The sequence below is a fragment of the Gracilinanus agilis genome, chromosome 2 (assembly GCF_016433145.1).
Source record: "Gracilinanus agilis isolate LMUSP501 chromosome 2, AgileGrace, whole genome shotgun sequence".
Classification (NCBI taxonomy): Eukaryota; Metazoa; Chordata; class Mammalia; order Didelphimorphia; family Didelphidae; genus Gracilinanus; species Gracilinanus agilis.
In genome coordinates this window covers 547,440,554-547,461,633 of record NC_058131.1, presented here as the reverse complement: position 1 = coordinate 547,461,633, position 21,080 = coordinate 547,440,554, and the positions used below count along the sequence as shown (strand labels likewise).

The window sequence follows — 21,080 nt, the reverse complement described above, 5'->3', positions numbered from 1 at the left end:
ACAATCTCATGTGTCCTGAACCAGATAAAAATGTAATTGGGAACTATTTAACAAGATAAAAATAAAACACATTAAGATAAGCATTACATTTTAAAACAAAGACAATATGCAGATAGCAAGAATCCTTTTACATGATTTAGTGACTCCTATTTCCATTTGGGTCTGACACCGCTGAATTAGATTATACTGCCTCTCTTGTCAGGGCACTGAGATCCTCATGATGATTTTTTAAAGTACATCATAATTAGAGTTGAACCTAATAGATGTGTACAAATTGTTGCAAATATCACACAACTTTCATTTTTAGTTAGGGCAAAATTACCATTGTCTTCCACAGCCTTAAAGAAACAAGTTCTTTTGAGTAACACTCAGTTTATACATTAACATAAGACATGAATTCTTGTTTTCTTAAGGTTATCTCTTAGAATTAATCAATTATCAAAAACCATGGAGATGACTGTGAAGGTAAATACAAAAATCCTATTCTATTTGCCTTTGGAAAGTAATATGACTTTCTTGAAACAACTTATTTAAAAGTCTAAGTTTTATTTAGGTTATTAAAATTAGGCCATCAGACGCTATGTCACAAATCACTAGCTTTGGAGTTAAAGCATTCAAGATGGAATCTTGTTTCTTCCATTTCCTACTTATGTAACATGGGTTAAGTTCTAATTCTTTAGAATTTTAGTCTAGTCATTAATCCAACAGAGGAACTGAACTATATTATCTCTGAGGCCCTTCAACTCTGGAACCTCTTATTCTACATGCATGCTGCCTAGTGCTATGCTAGACGGTAGAAATAAAACTATTCCAAGAAAAAAAATGATTGTAGAAAATTCACATATTTGTGAGTTGACTAACTAAACTTCCTTCATTATCATTTCCAACAGTAGTCAGGTGGCTCAGTAGACGGAGTCAGGTCTCAGACATTTCCTAGCTGGGAAAGTCACTTAACAACAATTGCCTACCCTTTACCATTCTACTTTGGAACCAATACTATTGATTCTAAGTCAGGAGGTAAGAATGTAAAAAAAAAATGATCACTCCACTATATCTAGTGATTTCCCTGACATGTTTCAGAGAGTAAAAGACCAGCGAAAGGGAACAAGTCTGTTTGCAATGTTCTGTCTTCTACTCTAAAAGTATGTTTGTGCCCAAATTATTAGTAACTTAGTATTCAAATGTTGAATGTGTCCTGTCCCTAAGTTTTAATTTAATTACAGCAATATGGCTTTTTTAATGTACATTTCAAATTTTAACTGGCTGAGGAAATATATACATCATTCTAACTTTTCCTTTGTAACAGATCCTCCAAGTGTTTTCAGCATGCCTGAGGCCGACTTGAAAAGAATTTTTTGGGTTCTAACCTTGCCCATTATTACATTACTTTTCCTAACAATCCCAGACTGCAGAAGAAAGTTTTGGAAAAAGTGCTTCATGATAACCTTTATCATGGCTGCAGTATGGATTTCCGCATTTACTTATGTTCTTGTTTGGATGGTCACAATAACTGGTATGTATCCTGAGTATGCAATTCAGGTGTAAAGAGTAGAGCTAGAAGAGACCTTACAGTTCTCCCCTCAATTTACAGCTGAGGACATTGAGATACAGAATTTTTAGATTAGGTTATGTGCCTGTTAAATTTTAGCCTCACTTAAGGTAAGAACAAAGATTTTATGTTTATTAAAGATGCTTAGTGAAGTGTTTACTACTTCAGCAAGGATAGAGTTTAATGCTATGACTTACAATGACATTATCTAAGTTTATGAACTATATTGCCACCTCACTCTAACAGTCTGTAGAATTCCATCCTGTGGGCCCATTATAGTCTGTTACTCCAGTAACTCAGTTCCCTCAGAGAGGGTCCAAAACAAACTCTCTATACTGAATTCCTTTTTATACTATTATTTAAGGAAAGGGCAGAACATTGGGAAGTGTTATCTTTTTCATACAATATGTAGTGCCTAGGCCAATGTGCTAGTTCACAGAAGGAATTTTAGAATCAAATGTTATATCAGTCTTCAATCTCACAAACAAGAATTAAGAGTAGCTTTACCAAAATATAAAATGAACATATAAGAAGATGGAATGAAAAATGAGTGAATATTAAAAAATTGATTCCAACATAAATATATGAGCTTCCAATAAACAAACTACATTTCTAGTTAAACTGTTTTAATTGGCATCATACACAAGAAAAAATTGGTTCTAAAGCAAGTTTTCATTCAAAGTAACACAAAAGAAGCAATTCTTACAGTAACTACTTCCCTCTGGTTCCTTTCCTAAAACTATTACATTTCTGAAAAACTAACAATCAGCTGACATCAAAATTTACAGGAATATAAAAAAAATTTGGACCTTGTATTAGGAAGACTTTAATAGAGCCCTATTTCTTTTCTGTGGGGAACGAGTTCACATGCTTTCCCAGAGTGCATTACTATAGAGTTCATTATTTCATGTGACTTTTTTTTTAAAACTCATATTTTTAATTATTTGTATAGCTCAAAAATAGCTGTCAAGCCTGACTAAAACTACAATGATACCAAAATGATCTAAAGAAAAAAAAAGTGGTCTCCTTAGAATGTTTATTTTTAAAAGCTAGAGCCCCCGATTAAAATAAAGGTCTCTAATAATGAATGCCATCCACAACTTCTGTCAGGGCACAAGCAAAGTGAATCACTCAGTAGTGGAATTTCAGCTGATAAATATCCTTAACAGTACCACCTAAAGGTCCATAAAGTTTCCAAACTCTGTTAAACAGAACTGCTGAAAATATGACTGAGCACAAATTGGTATTGCAACCTAAATAGTTTTGTCCAGGGAAAATGCTTCTTTACAAAATAGTTAATGAACAAATTGGTGTCTAAAATCATCATGAGTTTTGTCACTTAATCAGTATTTTGTCACCTATAGGAGAAACACTGGAAATTCCAGATACAGTAATGGGCCTTACATTATTAGCAGCAGGAACAAGCATACCAGACACTGTTGCAAGCGTGTTGGTTGCGAGAAAAGGTAAGAACTGGTTCAGGTTTTTATACCCATTCCTTAAGCTGGCTCACATGCACAGGGAAAAGACATTTGTAAAAATAATTCATTTCCTCAATGTACTTCACAGACAAAGTAAATTAAGAGGAAGAAAAGTGACAATTTTAGCAGCTTAAGTTCACTAAACCTGAACTGTAAAGAATTAAATTCACCTGAAAAATGTACTTAAAGCTTAAGTGTGTTAAATTAAAATTAAAAACAAGTAATCTACATATTCTAAGAAAATTGTTTAATAAATAAAGATAATTACTATTTGATAAATAAATGTTAATTCTTTAAATACTAACTAAAAACAAATGAGCAAATACAAATTCAGTAAGAATTCTGCTCTAAAACAAGTTTTCCAAAACAGAAAAAAAGTATCCAGTGTAACTGATGAAGCAGCTTATTAATAAAACATTACTTAATGTGCACATTTCAACAACATGCTCTTTTTCTTTTGCAGGTAGAGGAGATATGGCTATGTCTAACATTGTAGGATCCAATGTGTTTGATATGTTGTGTTTGGGTGCTCCATGGTTTATTCAAACTGCATTCACAAATACATCGGCTCCTGTCAAAGTTAACAGCAGTGGATTGACTTACACGGCTATTTCTCTCATTCTTTCCATTGTTTTTCTTTTTCTAGCTATTCACTTGAATGGCTGGAAACTAGACAAGAAGTTGGGGGTAGTTTGTCTAGTAATGTACTTGGTGCTTGCTACATTATCAGTTCTATATGAACTTGGAATTATAGGAAACAATAAAATAAGGGGCTGTGGAGACTGATCTTTACTAGTGTTACAGAGGTAAAATGACCTATTTGGGCCAGAGGTGTAAGGGAATGAGGGGGTAGGGAGCAGGAGAGATTCATTTCATTTAATCGAATAAAAAACATCCCAAACTCCCTTTAGGCTGGTAAAACTTATTTACAATAATTCTGAACTATGGCATAAAACTAATTTTAAACAAACAAAATCACAACCTAATTTATCTGAGCCCTTCTTTTCAAGTTAAAGTATGACTACATTGCATATAGAAAACTGAAGTTCTGGAAAAACATCTATTTTTTACCTTACAATAAAGTAGGTACAAGCTGGGGAAATCTGAACACTAAACAAATCCCACTATGTAGTAATGAAAGTAACAATGGGGAAATGGCTTATCATTAAAAACAGTATAATCATTCATTTAAACTGAATGACCAGAGCCACTGTCTTTAAAAACTAAAACTCAAGTTTGTTAGCAAGAATTACAGTATATTTTAACACTATACTGTTAAAAGGCTGGTAAGGATTTAAGTTCATTTTTACAGCTTCTTTAAGCATACAATGTTACTAAAATGACTTTTTACTAGGATGGAGAAGCTAAATATGTGTAGGAATGTTCTGAATGTAGTTTGAAATTATGCATTACGGTCCAGGCGTACGTCAATTTCTCTGCCACTGATTTTTATGCCATTCATAATCCTACAGGCCTTTTCCGCTGATTCTGGTGAGTCAAATCTGACTGTTCCACAGCCTTTTGACTTTCCATTCTCCATTTTTATTTCAGCAAACATTACATGACCTGTAAAAGCAAAATTGTACAATTACTAGAGTCAAATCAAAAGGGCTTTATTTCATTGATATAAGGTTTGAATATCATAAGTAAATTAAATACGTTTAACACTAGTGGTTTTTAAACAATAGCCCAAGGAAGAATTATTCAGAGAAGGTTTTATATTTAAAACAGATTCTTCACCTGAAATTAGGAATTTAAAAGAACAATTCTGGAACTATTTCAGTATGTTTCAGTATATTTCCAGCATGAAAATGAATGAGAGAAAATATGAAAGTGAGAGACAGAGACAGAGAGATTTTTATCTTCCACTGTGGGCCAACTCCTGAATATTCAGAGACAAAAGAAGTAATTGCTGAGGCCCTTCGGAGAGAAAAGACAGGAAATTAAGTTATTAAATTTTTAAAAAGGATTTTAATTTATAACTATTTACCATGATTTCTCTCTCTTCCCTTCTAGTTATGAAATCTTCCAGGTTCAAATTTCAAAATATACATTTAGGTGACAGGGTCTGAAAAGTTTATTTTCCAGGTCACCAAAGGCTAATAAATTTTATTCTAGTAACTAAATCATAGAGCAAGACATTCTCTCTAATTATTAGCTATGTAACATACTGAAATGACAAGTCTTGTTGATTCCAGATTATGGGATACTTTGTTATTCCTAAAAACTGGCTTGTTCAAACTTTATTTCAAAGGTCTATAAAGATCTTTTTCTTTTAATTTCTTTAGTCATGATATGAACAATGTAGTGTCCTGGGTCATCAATTCTCTTTTTCTTGAGGCTACCATTTTTTGCTCTCCTTCGTTTCAATTAGTGGTCAGAAACTTGTCTCTTCCACAGATCTGCACTCTACTAATAAAGTGGTATGAGAAAACAGATGCCACACTCAGTCAGACCTAGAGTCTAAGTCTAGTCAATCTAGTTTTCAACTCAAGACAGATTGTATTCAAAAAATGCTTTTGAAACGTGGGCATCAAAAAACATAATTTCCCACAGAAATGATTTTATAAATAGTAGGTCACTAAATCAATAAACATTAATTATCTATCATGGAAATGTACAAGACTGGGGCCTTGGAGAGAGATGATTTGTTCAAAACTTTAGTATCAAATGAAGATGATAAGGTAGATTTGGGAGTCATATACGTGGGAATAATAACTGAATCCATGGAAGTTGACAAGAAAGCTAAGAAAGAATTATAAGGAAAAGAGAGGGCATACAACAGAGAACTGGAATACTACCACATACATAGGGCAGCTGAGGAAAGGATATGGATAATGAACTTGCAAAGGAGAAACAGAAGAATCAGCCCAAAAGGTAGGAAGAGAACCATTACAGAACAATGTTTAAAAAAAATGAAGTTTGAAAAAGTAGTCAGAAGGAGGCTGCTCAACAGTGTCAAACACTTGCAGAAAGGTCAAGATGGATGAGAACTGAGAAAAAGAACAATAAAGATATCATTGTTGGCCTTTCAGAAAAAGCAATGTCTATTAAGTGGTGAAGGACTGAGAAGTGAGTGGGAGAAGGAGTAGAAGCAGCAAACATAGACGAGTTTTTCTATTAGTTTGGCTATGAAAAAAGAGGTAAAATATAGGATGACAGGTTGAGAGATGACACAGTAAAGTGAAGTTTGTTGGTTTTTTAAAGAATGAGGAAGGTATGGGTATGTTTTATGGTTGCAAGTAAGTGGTCAATGGTTAATGAAAAGTTGAAAAGATCCTGAACCCCAAAACCTTGGGAATGGCAGTGTCCACCAAACTATCAGACTTGCTCAATTTCAAGAGCAACCAATAAGAGGATAAATCATTGTGCAGTGGGGGCCTAACTCTCATCATCACCAGTGACATAAGCTGACTGATTGCCACCAACAGGTAGATAGGCACAGGATCCCTATGAATGCTAGCACCATCCCCTCCTCCCACATCAATCTTATTCCCTCATGGCCAACAGCTGGGGAAAGCAAACTTTTGTGGAGAAAGGGCCAGTCAGCTCTACCAATGAAGACACACAGGGCACACAAGCTAACCTAGCTAAAGCAGCAAGCTATTATGAGATAGAATCAGGAGGCAGCACATGCTAAAGAGGAGGTGGAATTGGGGAAGAGAAACTCTTGATGAGTGTCCTCAATTTTTTCAGTGAAGTCTAACTGAGGCCCTTGACTTAAGAAGGGTAGATGGAGTAGATGTCTTGAATCAAGAAAAGATCTAGAATGCTGTTATACCACGCATGAGAATCAATCAGGAAGAATAAAAGGAATGATGTCCCAGGCTAGCCCACATGAGCCTAATTAATTCACTGTAGCTGAAAATATTAGATTTATAATAACTGAAAACAATACTAAAAATTACCTTCTTTTAAACATCAAGAAACATAAAATTATATATAAAAACATTTTAAAAGTTAGTCTCCAAATGTGCTACCTAAGTAATTAAAACTGAAATACAAAAAAAAGAGTAAAAATTAATTTTCTATTTATCCAAAATGATTATTTGAAGGAATGACAATTAAATTAGAAAAGGTTTAAGAGATATAGATGAGAAATATCTATGTTTCTATGATTGTAAAGGAGTCTTCTGGGCACATTCATCAGCTACAGAGGCTGATGTGTCACTTCATTTCAAGACCTGTAGCTTCCTCCCCACCCCTTTATTATAGCTCTAACTACTCTTAGGCTTGCTAATTACTAATTACTCTTAGGAATTGTCACTCATTACAGTAGTTCTCTGACTTATAAAGATATAAGCAGGGGCAGCGGAGTGGCTGAGTGATCAAGTCTGGAGAGGGGAGGTCCTGGGTTCAAATCTGGTCTCAGACATTTCTTAGTGTGACCCTGGGCAAGTCACTTAACTCCCATTGCCTAGTTCTTAGGTAATTACTTTTAACCTCCAAAACAAAATTTCCCTTATCTTTTGGATTCAAATTCTAAACATTTTTCTCATTTTCTATCTCTTTCTCTCTTATATCCTTGTCTCATATTATGAGCAAAATTTTAAGAAGGTGGAAAATCCTTGTATAAACATTTCTATCTGTGAAGTGGTAGTAATATGATTAGGTAGCTTGGTGGCTCTGTAGATAAAACCTTAGGCTTAGAATCAGAAAGATCTGAATTCAAGTCCAACTTCAGACACTTATTAGCTATGTGACTCTGGGTAAATCACTTAACTTCTGTTTGTCTTTATCCACTGAACCATACTTACCCGTGTTATTTAAAACCTTTTTTTGTATAATATCTTATCCTTCTTTGTGTCTATATTTCCTGAAAGAGGCTATGAGATCTTAAGAGATTTGCTATCTTCCACAAATTTTACATCAAGCATACTGTCTTTTCATGGTAGGCACTCGACAAATATTTATGAGACTACTTGCAGTAAAAAACAACTGAAAGGTTTTTTAAGCAGGCAAGCACACCCTACCTCCAACTTCCAAATGGGTCATGATTTAGAAAAATTAATCTTGCATTAAGAATGTAGATCTTGCCATCATTCAAGGGGATGTCAATTCAAGCTTCATATTGATACTCTCAAATAACCTAAACACACAATTCTGCAAATTATTAGTTTCCCATGACCGATTTCTTTACTCCACTACAACTATACACAGAGAGGTTTATATCCTTTATTTTGCCATCATCCACAAGTGTTCCACATTCAGACTCATTAAATTTAAATTCTGTTATCTGATCATAATCTGTTGTAATTCTACCTCTCCCTTGACCTTGCAGTTCCAAATCCTGTCCTTTGTTCTCACCACAACTTCCAATCTCTCCTCATCTCAGGTCTTTTCCAGACTACTACTCCTGCAGTTGCTACACACTCTTCCTTTTTCATCCCTGAACCCTTGGTAAACCAGTTCAATGCTAACATGCCTTTTTGCAAGACTTTTGCCCCTTTATCCTACTGAAGTTCTTGCCCTATTAAGTTCCAGTTTTGCATTTCTCCCCCTATATATTGCCTTCAAGTACTGTTGAATGAAGCTGGAGAAAATCATGAAACCATGCTAACCAAATTTATTACAAATTTAAATTGCATAACTCAAATAAGCCCTAACTGTGGACTGACAATCCTCTGTATACCTCCCTAACTGATTTCACTAACCCACCCCCCAAAGTGGCTTTTCCAAACCTTTTCATACCTCCTTAAAACTCCCCAAACTTTCCTTCCCTTCTCGGTTGAAAACATTGCTTCTTATTTCTCTGAAAAATTGAGATGATTTATATAGAGTTCCCTCCTAAGCCATTATCTTGCATTACTCAGATACCTTCTGCAACTATCTCCTCTTTACCCATTTCGCGTGAAGAGATGGCCCTTCTCATCAAGGAAAATTTCTCAACATACACAAATGATCCTACTTAATCCTACTTTCTTCAGTAGACTATTACCTTACTGCCTCATTAATCTTCAAACCCTGCCTATTAGCTGTTTCCCTATTGTCTATGAACATGTCCATGTCCCAAAAAACCTTCAACTCATCCGCCCATCTCTACTATTGTCATTTATCTCTCTCCTTTTCTTGGGTAAATTCCTTGAGAAAGTGCTCTAGTAAGAAAGTGCTAATATTGATTAGATGCTATAATAGGTTCCTATACTTCCCTTCCTCTCACTTGCTTCTAAACTCGTTAAAGTCTAGCTTCTCCTCATCATTCAACAGAAAACTACTTTCACCAAACTTACTAGTGATCTCAATTGCTAAATTTAATGGCCTTTCTCCATTCTTTTCTATCCCTCTTGGCTTCTCTACTGCATTTGACATGATTCATCACCCTTTCTAAGTTTTCTTGATACTGCTCCTTCCTTCTACCTATTATCTCCTCAGTCTCCTTTGATGGCTCTTCATCCAGATCACACCCACTATCCATGGGTGTTTCCCAAGGCTTTATCTTGAGACCTGTTTTCTTCTTTCTCTATACTATTTCATCTAATCAGTTGTAATGATTTCAGTGATAATTTCTATGCAAATATCTAAAACTCCACATGCCCAAAACTGAACTCCTTGTCTTTCCTCCAAAATCTTCCCTCTTCCTAACTTCTCCATTAGTATAAAGGTGGTACTATTTTCCTAGCCTAGTGTGGGTTTACAATCTAGGGGTCATCTTTGACTCCTTTCTTTCTCACTCTAACTCCATATCTAATTAGTTGTCAAATCTTATCATCTCACCTTTTGAAACATCTCTTATATTCCCCTATTCTGACACTGCAACCACCCTTATACTGTTCATTATCACCTCATTTGGAGACAATGATAATAGTCTGCTAATTATTCCCTGCCTCAAGTTTCTCCCTATGCCATTCCATCTTCCATTCATCTTCATAAAGATCAAGTCTAACCATATCATCCTACCTATTTAATAAACTCCAATGGCTTCCATTACTTGTAAGATCAAATACAAAATCTTTTTACTTTAAAGGCCCTTTTCATCTTTCTAGTCTTATTACACCATACTCTGATTCAGTGACACTAACTTCCTTGTTGTTCCTGCACATGACATTTCATCTTTTGATATCAAGCTTTTTCATGGCTGTGGCCCCTATGCCTGGAACTTTTTTCCTTTCCATCTTTATTTCCTAGCTTCTCTAGATTCTTTTAAGTTCTACCTTCTGTAATAAACCTTTTCCAGGCCTCCTTAATCTTAGTGCCTTCCTTCTGAAACTACTCAGTTTTAAAGACATATATAGTTTTCCATTTTTGTACTTAGTTGTAGTTGTATGTATTTCTCCACCATGAGACTATGAACTCTTTGAGAGTAGGTATTGCTTTTTTTTTTTTTTTTTTGCCATTTCTATGACCCCAGAATTTAGCACAGTGTCTAGCACATAGTAGGAACTTAATAAATGCTAGGTGATTGTAAAATGAGAGGCAGGGAGATTTGTGAGAAGGTTATTCTAATAGTTTAAGTAATATTAAAAAATGGTGGCAGTGGAAATGGAGAAGTTATTGAAACATTGCAAAGGCAGAACTAATAGGAGTTGGCAAATGATCAGACTTAAAAAAGAGTAAAGAAAGAATTATAGAGAATCATAAGATATATAAACTGGTGATCAGAATAAATGGTAATCATGAATAGAAATAAGGAAATCAAGAAGAACATATTTAAGTCTATGTCTATGGAGAAGGGTGTGGGAGTTGAGTTCTATTTGGAAAACTTGAGATTAAGGTATAGAAGTATCCAGAAAGCATTAAGAAATATCAACATACAAACAGATGCTGGAAATAACTGAAAATCAGACAAATAGGTCTGTAGCACAGAAAAAAAGGTCAGGGCTAGAAAACTAGATGAACAGTTCATTTATTTGTAAAAGGGATATGAGGTGTCATAGAAGTAAGTAAAGTTAACAAAGTAGAACACAGAAAGATCAACTCCAGGGATATGCCTACATTTAGGTATTCAGAAAAGAATAGGAAGTCTGTAAAGAAGAAAGAAATAAAAGAAGAGAAAGAACCAAGGTAGTATAGTATCAAAAAACCAAAGGAAAATTGATTTTTCATAAAGAGGCAGGAAGAGAGGGAAGTGACTTAATTGCTACTGAGAAATTAATGAATATAAAGACTGAGAAAAAGGCCTTTAGATTAGGCAATTAAATGGTCATTAATGATCTCACAGAGAACAATTTCAGTAAAGTAATGAAGATGGAAGTTATATTCCACTGTGTGTGGATTTATTTTGCTTGACTATACTTATTTTATATTAAGAGTGAGGGAAAGAAGGATATTGAAAATAATTCAGAAAAAAGTATCAATAAAATGTATAGAAATATATACAAAAGACAACATACATGTATGCATTTACTAATTTTATGTTGCATGTGTACTTAGCTCATTGTGAATATGTACTCAGCCCTTGTGCTTATATTTCCAGCTCCTAACATAGAACCTGGAATTCAGAAGGCACTTAACAAATATTTATTGACTGATGGATTTAATCATCATTCTTCCAGATTTCTCTGCCTATCACATCTCCTTCTGGATAATGACTTTTTTGATATTGCTTTTTACTGGTTCTTCTCCTATCTGTCTGATTGTTCTTTCCCAAGACTCCTTTGAACAGTTCATCATTCACATTATGCCCCCACTAAGGCTCTGTCCTGGGCTTTCTTTTCCCTCTAGACAGGAGTTCTTAACTAATTTTTTGTGTTATGAATCCTTTGGCAGATGTTGAAAACTATGGATCTGCTTTTAGAATAACATTTTTAAATGCAGAAAATAAAGAAACCAATTATATTTGTCTGATATAATTTTATGTATATGTATATACATTAATATATGCTCTTTAGACATCTTGAATTAGAAGTTTCATAGGTTTATCAGACTCAATATGTCCAAAAGAGAAGTCATGAAAATAATGCTCCCAAATGCTTCCCTCCTCTTCCTAACTTTCTTATTATTATTGAAGTCACTATTACCTTACCCAAGCTTGCAACCTCAATGAAAATTCCTCATTGGCATTCACCCCACATATTCAATCTATTTTAAAATTGTCATTTCTACTTTCACAACTGGTCTTGTATATGTTCCCTTCTCTCCACTCAATATAACCACACCAGTTCAGGCCATCATCCAGCTTTCTTTCTGACTGGTCTTCCTCAACTCTTTTCCTACTCTAATCCATGAAAACCACAGATCTGACCATATCACCCCTACTCAATAAACTGAATTGACTCCATATTACCTCCAGTATCGAATAAAACCTATTCTTTCAGGCATCTAAAGCCCTTCACAACTTTACCCTTTCCTATCTTTACTAATCTCATACTTTACTAATCTCAATGCACTCTATGATTTAGCTATATTGGCCTACTTGCTATTTCTTACATATGAAACTCCCTCTTCTATTGCCCTGACTCTGCACTGGCATTTCCCCCAGGCCTGAAATGGTCTTCCTCTTCACCTTTACCTCTTAGCTTTCCTGGCTTCCTTCAAGACTTGGCAATATATGGCTCAAATCTCACTTTCTAAAGGAGCCCTTTCCCTCTGAAATTACTTTCAATCTATTCTATCCCTGGAATGTACCCATTTTTATGCTTTCTCCTCCATTATGAGGTCCTTAAGATTTTTTTCTCCCTTTCTTCATATCCCTAGCACTAAGCCCATGATCACTGAATGCTCGTAAAATGTCTTTGGAGATAATATTAAGGAAGCTGTCTTCTATGATGTCAACCTCAAAGTAAAAAAAAAAATAAAACAAATTCTAAAATGTACTTAGAACATTTTTAACTTTCCTCCTATTTCAAGTAACTAAATTGCTACATTCAACAATCTCAAGATTACTTGAAGATAGTCTTCATTTATTAAAAAATTACTTATGAAATGATTACTATGTGTCAATCACTGTGTGAGGCATTAAGAACATAAAACACAAAAATGAGAATCCCTGCTCTCAGGAGCTTAACTTTGTTGGGGGAAAACAACATAAATATAGATAAGTAAATACAAAATGTACAAAAAAAAAACAAACAAAAAACAATTTTTGGGGAGGGAGGCATTAAGAGCTACTGGAAGAAAGAGCAAAGGTCTTGTGTAAGAGCTCACAGAGAGTAAAGAGAAAGAAGAGAGACCAGGACAACTTGGAGTATATATACACACATGATGGGAGGGAGTAAGAGGAAGGATAGAAGAGAATATGAGTGATGACTGAGAAGTAGTAGCCAGACAAACAGGAGAACCAAGAGATAAAACCTCATTAAGAAAACTTCATGGGGCAGCTGGGTAGCTCAGTGGAGTGAGAGTCAGGCCTAGAGACAGAAGGTCCTAGGTTCAAACCCGGCCTCAGCCACTTCCCAGCTGTGTGACCCTGGGCAAGTCACTTGACCCCCATTGCCCACCCTTACCAATCTTCCACCTATGAGACAATACACCGAAGTACAAGGGTTTAAAAAAAAAAAAAAGAAGAAGAAAACTTCATGAAAACCTCAATCTAGGGGTCATTTTTTTCCCTATTCAACTGCCTCTACGCTATCTGCCAAAATCTGTCATGATCTAGATCAGAAGTGACAAATATGTAGCCCATAACACTCCTAAGAATGACCCAAACCAGATAAATGTCAGAACTATTTAATAAAGTGAAAATAAAACAAAACATAAATAATATTACATTTTAAAACTAAGTGTATATGCAACCTTCAGGGATAGTTATATATGGATTAGTTATATCCATTTCTATTTCAGTTTGACACCATTAAGATAAAGAGAAGTGATAAATGCAATGAAGTCACTTGCCTAGTACTGACAACATACAACACAACAATGTGAGCTACAATAGTGAAAATATAATAAATAAAATAAAATCAAACAATAAAATTATATGCTTCATGTCAAAGGCATTGAAGAGGCACACTTTAGATTTCCCTAGGATCCCTGTTCTTCTACCTCACAGACCTGTCCTGTTTCCAAAAAATTTTTTCAAATACATTTGCCTTTCCTTTTAAGCCTGAAGGGTAATTGTACTTAGAAATCAACCCAGGAATTAGTTAATATCAATAAGTATGAGTAAGTACCTTTGTCAGTATTTAGAATTTTAAGAACCAATTTTTCCTCCACAATCAATATAAAAATATCTGCAATCATTTGTATACTTACCACACTGACTGAATTTCTCTTTTAGTTTCTGCCAAGTCAAGTCAAAAGGCAGCTAGAATGAAAACAGGTATTAGTAATAGAAACACAAAGAAAATTAAAGAAAAAAAATTTCTTTTACATTTGTTTGCTTACATTTCTGACAAATATCTGGTTTCCTTTGGAGCCTATTCTGTCTCTCATTCCACTTCCCATTGGGCCAGACACAAATCCTCGATCCATATCAATGCTTCTTTCCAGTACAGCTCCCATACCAGGTCCCATTCTATCAAAGCTGGAGCTCATCCGGTCAAGTCCCATCCCCATTCCTCCAGTCATGCTGTTCATACCACCCATTCCACCACCTAGGTTTTTTTAGGGAGGGAAGGGAAGATTTGGGAGTGTGTAGTTTGATGATTTGTTTTTAGATAAACAAAAAGGTGGGAAAGTCATTTTTGGAGAAAAGAGGGAGGAAAAAAAATTACTTCTTTTAATACAACATATTGGTAAAAAGGTAAAATATTTTAACATGAAAAATACAAGTGTTTTCCTGAAAATTGTTACAAAATCTAATTCATATTATTGTTGTTTAACCAAATAATTAAGCTATCTACTACATATACATGCAGCATATTACATACATGCATCTACGTGCTTATGTCAGGATCAAATATATCCAACTTACTTTACATGAAGCCTATATACAATATTACATAGTCTGGGGTTTTCATTATTTTTTTACCTTTCATTTTCATTTCTAATTTTACTTGATTATGCCTAAACACAGAACTATGGGAAGTAAATTCACAGATACCAATTACCATAAACTTTTCTTATGCCACTTTAAACAAATTCTCCATTTTAACATTACTTCCCCAATCTTTCCTTACACTTTCCTTTCACTCCTGTTTGTCACAGTTATTTCTAGTTTTTCCTCAGATGGCAAGAGTCAAAGGATATAACATAAGATAGATACTATCTTCTAACAGCATGAGTATTACGTTAAATATTTATCAAGAGATATGGTGGTATAAAGAGAAAATGCTATAAAGGCTAGGAGTCAAGCACCAAGTTCATGTTTTCCCCATATTCTCCCTACCCACTTATTTCAATCTATTCCTCTGGTCTCAAAAATTCCTTCACTTTATCTGTGGCCCTGTAACTCTCCTTACTCTTCAACCTTTACTTATACCAAATGCTCACACTAAAATTCTAGGATCACATGATGTTAAAAACATTTCAAAATGACTTGGCATTTATAAATGGGCAACAAAGGGAGAAAGAATGCCAGAAATGAAAATAAATAGGCAAAAAATTATTAAGACTTTATGGGATATAACCAATGACTAGACTACAGTGACAGAAAAATATACTTTATTTAAAAAAAAAGATTAGATAAAAGGGGCAATAGAGAATAGCACTGTATATCAAGAAGATATACTCCAAGATATAAAATCTACTAACTGTATAAAAGTATGGTGAAGGCTTAGGTGATAATCAAAGCGGGGGAAAATTGCAGCATTACTGTTGGTAGTATATTCTAGACCACCCTAATTAGAAGGATTTGATGATGAGTCCTGAAGCAGAAAAAATAATAGCAATGGGGAGGACAGAGTAGTGATGGATCACTTCAGCTATTTGGACATCTGCTGGTGATTGCTCTCTACTAAAATCAGAGGAGCTGTGAAATTTCAACCTACTTTTTTTGAAAGACATGGTTATGAACTAAGATCACACTGGTTGTCAGACAAGAAATAACAAGACTTTGGGAATATAATGGCTAGTAGAGTTTTTAACTGAAAAAATGGAAAAGGGCAGGGTAGAATGCCAAGCATAATCTAATGAATATGATAAATTCTGAAAGAGTAATTTCAAAGAGGTCAGAAAAAGAAGAGGCTGGAATTCCTGGTCTAAAGGGAAGTCATTTCAAAAGGAATTAAGTTCTCATAATGTACAGGCAAATAATTCCAAAGAGAAAGGAAAGGAGACATTATCCTAAGAAATACAGAAGGGAATTAGATCAACTCATTAAAAGATATATATAGAAGACAGAAAAAAGGGTAAATCTTAAAGATAAACAGAACAAGAAAGACATTGGAGATGAATGCTAAAAAGTCTAAAATGAGTTAAGGTGTGCAATTAATGCTGAAGAACAATAAAAAGTATTTTTTAAAAGCTTTGTCCTGGAGCATGAGGAAATTTAAAAGAATAGAACCAGTGCTGGGGTAAATGCAAAAATAATAATGGTAATCAGACTGAAGGCAGAACTATTTTACCTCCTTTTTTCTTTTCTCCACTAAGAAGGATCTCTAGACTCAGAAAAATAAAAACAGGGAATTGAAACCCAAGATAAGTGAAAAAAGGAGAAGACTGATACTCAATGAATTGAAATCATCAAACCTTGGTATTCTGACATCCTAAGAATTTGTGAATATGACTGTTGTTGGTGAACTTTGAAAAACATGGAGAATGGAAGAGGTGCATATAGGCCTACAGACAACCCAATATTCACAATTTTCAAAATAAAATACATTCTTCAAACCATAGGCTTCATGAGTTTAATTTCAATTCCTGGTAAAATTGTAGAACACATTATTAAAGCAATGGATTTGGGGCTCTTTGAAAAGATTATTACTAAAAGCCAGCATAGATTTATCAAGATAAGTCATGCTGAATTCAGAAATCTCTTTTGTTTTACTATGTACATTTATAAGGGCTTTGATTTTCTTTTTTTCTTTTTCTTTTTTTGTCAAGGGAAAGAGAAGTAGTAAAGAGAGAAAATAGATTTTTATTAACTGAAAAAGATTAATTAAAAAATAAGTCATGCCAGACTAACCTCATTTCCTGTGACAGGGTTACTACTTTGGTAGGTCAAGGAAATTCTGCAGACCTAGTATACTTGGATTTTTAGCAAGACATCTGACAAAGTTTCACATTATATCCTTGTGGACAAGGTAGAGAGATGTAGGTTGGATGATAGTTGGATCTGGAATTGGTTGAATAACAAGAACCAAATAAGTGGTAATTAATGGATCAGTGTCAAACTAGGTCTTTGACAGTGTTTCAGACATCTATCTCTGGATCTATTTTTATCAGTGGCTTAGATGAAAGAATAACTTAAAATATTTATCAAACTGGCAGATGAAGGAAGCTATAAAGCTATAGCTTATATAATGAATAGTTAAACAGGACCCCAAAAAGATCTTGACAGGTTAAATATAATAAGATACAATCTAATAAAGTCCTAAACTTAGATTTTTTACAAAAATCTACTTCACAAGGCCAGGATGGGGACAAAATAGCTGAACAAGTGTGCAAATTAATAAAGGACCTAGGGATACTAATGGACTTATTATAGGTCAACAAGGCAATGTAACAACCAAAAATGTTAATATGATCTCAAGTTGCATTAATAGTAAAAGGCACTGGCTCTGGAATCAGAAGGTCCGAGTTCAATTCTAGCTTCTGATATTCACTATCTATATGATCTTGGGCAAGTTGCTTTATCTCTTTGGGCCTCCACTGCCTCAATGATGAAGTGAAAGGGTTAGACTTGATGACCTTTGAGGTCCCTCTTAACTCTAGAGATGGCCCAGCAGATAGAGCACTGAAGTCAGGAATACCTGAGTACAAAATCAACCTTAGATACATACTATCTGTGTGACCTTGGATAAATAACTTAACCTCTGTTTGCCTCAGTTTCCCCATTATGTAGATAGGATAAAGCCAGAATCATTATGAAGATAAAATAAATATTTGTAAAGTGTTTTGCAAACCTTAAAGCCAAATACAAATGCTAGCCATTATTATTCTCTAACTTGTGATTAGAACAAAGTAGGTCCTGCTTTAATAGACCCTATTTAGATTAGTGTAATGTATGTTCATTTATGGGCATGTAATTTTAGGAAAGAGGTTGACAGTCCACAGTTATTCCAAGAACAACCAAGATCTTGTAGGAACTAAAAATCATGTGTTACTATGACTAACTGAAGGAAACTGAGTATGTTTGTATGTTTGATCTGAAGAGAAGATGAGAGGACATGATAGCTTTAAGAGTTATTCTGTGGAAGCTGAGTTAGATTCCTTTTGCTTAGCCCCAGATGACATAGGTAGAACTAATGGGTAGAATTTACAAAGAGGCAGATCTGGATTTCATTTAATGAAAAGTTTAATAATCAGAGTTTTTCAAAAGGAACAAGCTGCTATCTATAGCTAGTGGGTTTCCTTTTATTGAAGGTCTTCAAATAGAAGCTGAATGGCTACTTGCTAGATATTCCTATTTAGGTATTAGTTGAATTAAATGATTAGTCAATTGGTCAGTAAATATTTAAGTATCTTCTATATGCTAAGTATTGTGCTAAAAGCTGGGAATACAATGAAAGGTAATAGACAGTTTATGCCCTCAAAGAGTTCATTATCTAATGGGAGAGAATATAAGCAAACAAACATATACAAACAAGCTATATACAGAAATAGGAAAGTGCTAGCATTGAGGGGCAGCAAAGAAAGTAGGCTTTTACTAGGAGTTAAAGGAAGCCAGGGAAGCCATGAGATAGATATGAGGAGGGAGAGTGTTCCAGGCATGGGGGAAAGCCAGTGAAAATGCACCCATTTGAGAGATGGACAACTGAGGTTGCTCTCAACTTCTATAATTCTATGACTATGATAAGGATGAGAAGAGCTGACAAAAAATGTACTGATTTGTTTATGAAATGGAAGCCACGAAGGAGAACAGTTTAGTGGAAGAATCGTTAATAAGTTCTTAAGAGTTGTAGTTTAGATATTCAAGGTGAGAATATAGGGAGTGTTTTAGATCTCTCAATGAAAAGACAGTATGACAACAAGAAAAGCTCTTTGGAAAGATATGGTTTAGTAAGGAAACAGGATAAATAACTGGGTATATATAGTGAGGTCAAGGGTAAAATAAGGCAACAAATAAGAGGATTAGAGAAGAAATTCAGCAAATGTTTTTCAGTAAGATAATCTTCAAATATGAGGCATAGAGTAATCCACTAGACAACTATCCCTACTTCTTAAGTAAACTAAAAGACAGCAGCAGGGGCAAACTGCAAAGTGGATAGAGGGGCCAGACCCGAGTTCAAATTTGCCTTTGGACATTATTTAGCTGTATGACTCTGGGCAAGTCATTTAATCCCAATTGCCTAGACTAGAAGTGATACTAAGAAGAAAAAAGTTTAAAAGAAAAAAGGCCATAGAAGCTACAAAATTTAACAAAGGAGAAAAAACTGGTACTTGAACAAAAGTAATTCTGTTGTACACATGGTCACAGATGTTTGGGAAAACCTTGCTAGAGAAGAGCTAGGGTGGAGCTTTAGTTCACACATGTTTAGATAACTGCACAGGAACAGTAAAGAGGTAAAAAATCAATCGTCAAGAAAAAGAAGCTTCAATTGAACTACCAGAGTTTTTTTTCTATATAACATCCTTTCACCAGAAAAAAAGTGTAATTCTAGAATAAGCATAACATAAAGAGATTTTGCAACTGTCATAAATTACTAGCTGTTTTTTGCCTATAGCAAACATTTTAAAATTAATTTTAGGAAAAAATTAAAAAACCTACTCATGCCAGATCCTACTGGACCCATGTTAGAAGCTCCCATTCCTCCTGCAAAACCTCCAATCATTGCACCACCTTAAAGAAAGATAATATTAGCTAATTAACTATAGTTTCAACAGAGTATAAATAATTTGACGGTATTTTAATATTTTGGTTATGAGAAGTTAACATAACAATTTACTGAGGACTTTCTAAAAGAGTTCACTTTCAAATGCTTTATGTGCAAGTATTTTGTTTTTAAAGAGTAAACTACAATGAAGCACTTGAGTCTTACCAGTTTATCAGCAAAAGTATTCCCTTCTTTAGGAAACAAAACTAAATGAAAGCCAATATGTAATCCTTATTTTTCAAACAGCAGAAATAAAAGTATTTCAACATGATCCACAAAAAGAGAAAGTAGATGACAAACATTGTCCTACCAATTCTACCAAAAGAGTCCCCGAAGCCTCGATTCATTCCAATGTCACCACGTCCAAAGTCTCTTTCCATGCTACTAGTCATTCCACCACGATACAATTCTGTTAAGAATGTGAAAATAATAGTAGGAACAATTTAAATATTTTAAAGCACTTTGATACTTCTTCAGTTTAACAATTTAAGAATATGCCTAAAATAAAAGATGAAAGTAAAACTTGTGAATATGAAATGTTATTTACCTAACTTACCTCCCATGCTGCTTCCCAGGCCGCCCATACCAGTTCCCATTCCTGCCATGCCAGTCCCTATCCCTCCACTCATTCCACTGCCCATGCTCCCTCTGAAGTCATCTATAGCACCCATTCCTAAGTGAAGGAGGGAACAGTTTAATAGTAGGGAAGAGCTATACATAGAAAATACTCCCCACTCCCTCCCCCCTCCAAATTATGAATTTACCTACCTCCCATTCGGCTAATTCCTCCAAATCCTCCCATGTTATTCATTGTTTCCATGCCACCAAACCCAACTCCTACATAATAAGGATAAATTTGAAGACACTATTATTAATTACACTGTTTGAAGGTATACTTTTGTTAGTATTAAGTGCCACCTGTTGGTTTTTCTTCCACCCATCACACTACTCCACCAACCTTAGGTGGCTCCTACCTAATTCAACTAAGGTCTTTAAATGGAATCAATTCCTACTAAAAGCTCCCTGGGAAATGAGTTAGCATTAAGAGAAGTAGGTATTTTTATTTTATATCTGACAGTTTTACAGTAAATGATGATGAGCATATACACAAAATGTTATGTACATACCTCCTCCCATTCTATTCATTCCTCCAAAACCAGGACCATCCATTCCCATACCTCAAATGAAATACAAAATATTTGCTTTTAGAAAAATGTGGGAAAGGAATGTAATATTTCACATCTATGGCCACAAAAT

General features: G+C 34.6%; 2 protein-coding genes across 2 annotated transcripts in view; one reads left to right on the top strand and one right to left on the bottom strand.

The window, feature by feature from the left end:
* The window catches only part of SLC24A5 (solute carrier family 24 member 5), a 28,183-nt gene extending 24,354 nt beyond the window's left edge, over positions 1-3,829 (top strand). The window contains exons 7-9 of the mRNA XM_044665189.1: positions 1,307-1,513; positions 2,914-3,015; positions 3,494-3,829. Coding sequence (XP_044521124.1) covers positions 1,307-1,513; positions 2,914-3,015; positions 3,494-3,816 — 632 coding nt within the window. The 3' untranslated portion in view covers positions 3,817-3,829. The remainder of the gene's footprint in view (positions 1-1,306; positions 1,514-2,913; positions 3,016-3,493) is intronic.
* Positions 3,830-4,420: 591 nt separating this feature from the next.
* The window catches only part of MYEF2 (myelin expression factor 2), a 34,407-nt gene continuing 17,747 nt past the window's right edge, over positions 4,421-21,080 (bottom strand). The window contains exons 11-18 of the mRNA XM_044665188.1: positions 20,951-21,001; positions 20,592-20,660; positions 20,380-20,496; positions 20,134-20,232; positions 19,718-19,789; positions 14,293-14,501; positions 14,161-14,212; positions 4,421-4,596 (exon numbers count right to left, since the gene is read on the bottom strand). Of these exons, the coding sequence (XP_044521123.1) occupies positions 4,433-4,596; positions 14,161-14,212; positions 14,293-14,501; positions 19,718-19,789; positions 20,134-20,232; positions 20,380-20,496; positions 20,592-20,660; positions 20,951-21,001 (833 nt within the window). The 3' untranslated portion in view covers positions 4,421-4,432. The remainder of the gene's footprint in view (positions 4,597-14,160; positions 14,213-14,292; positions 14,502-19,717; positions 19,790-20,133; positions 20,233-20,379; positions 20,497-20,591; positions 20,661-20,950; positions 21,002-21,080) is intronic.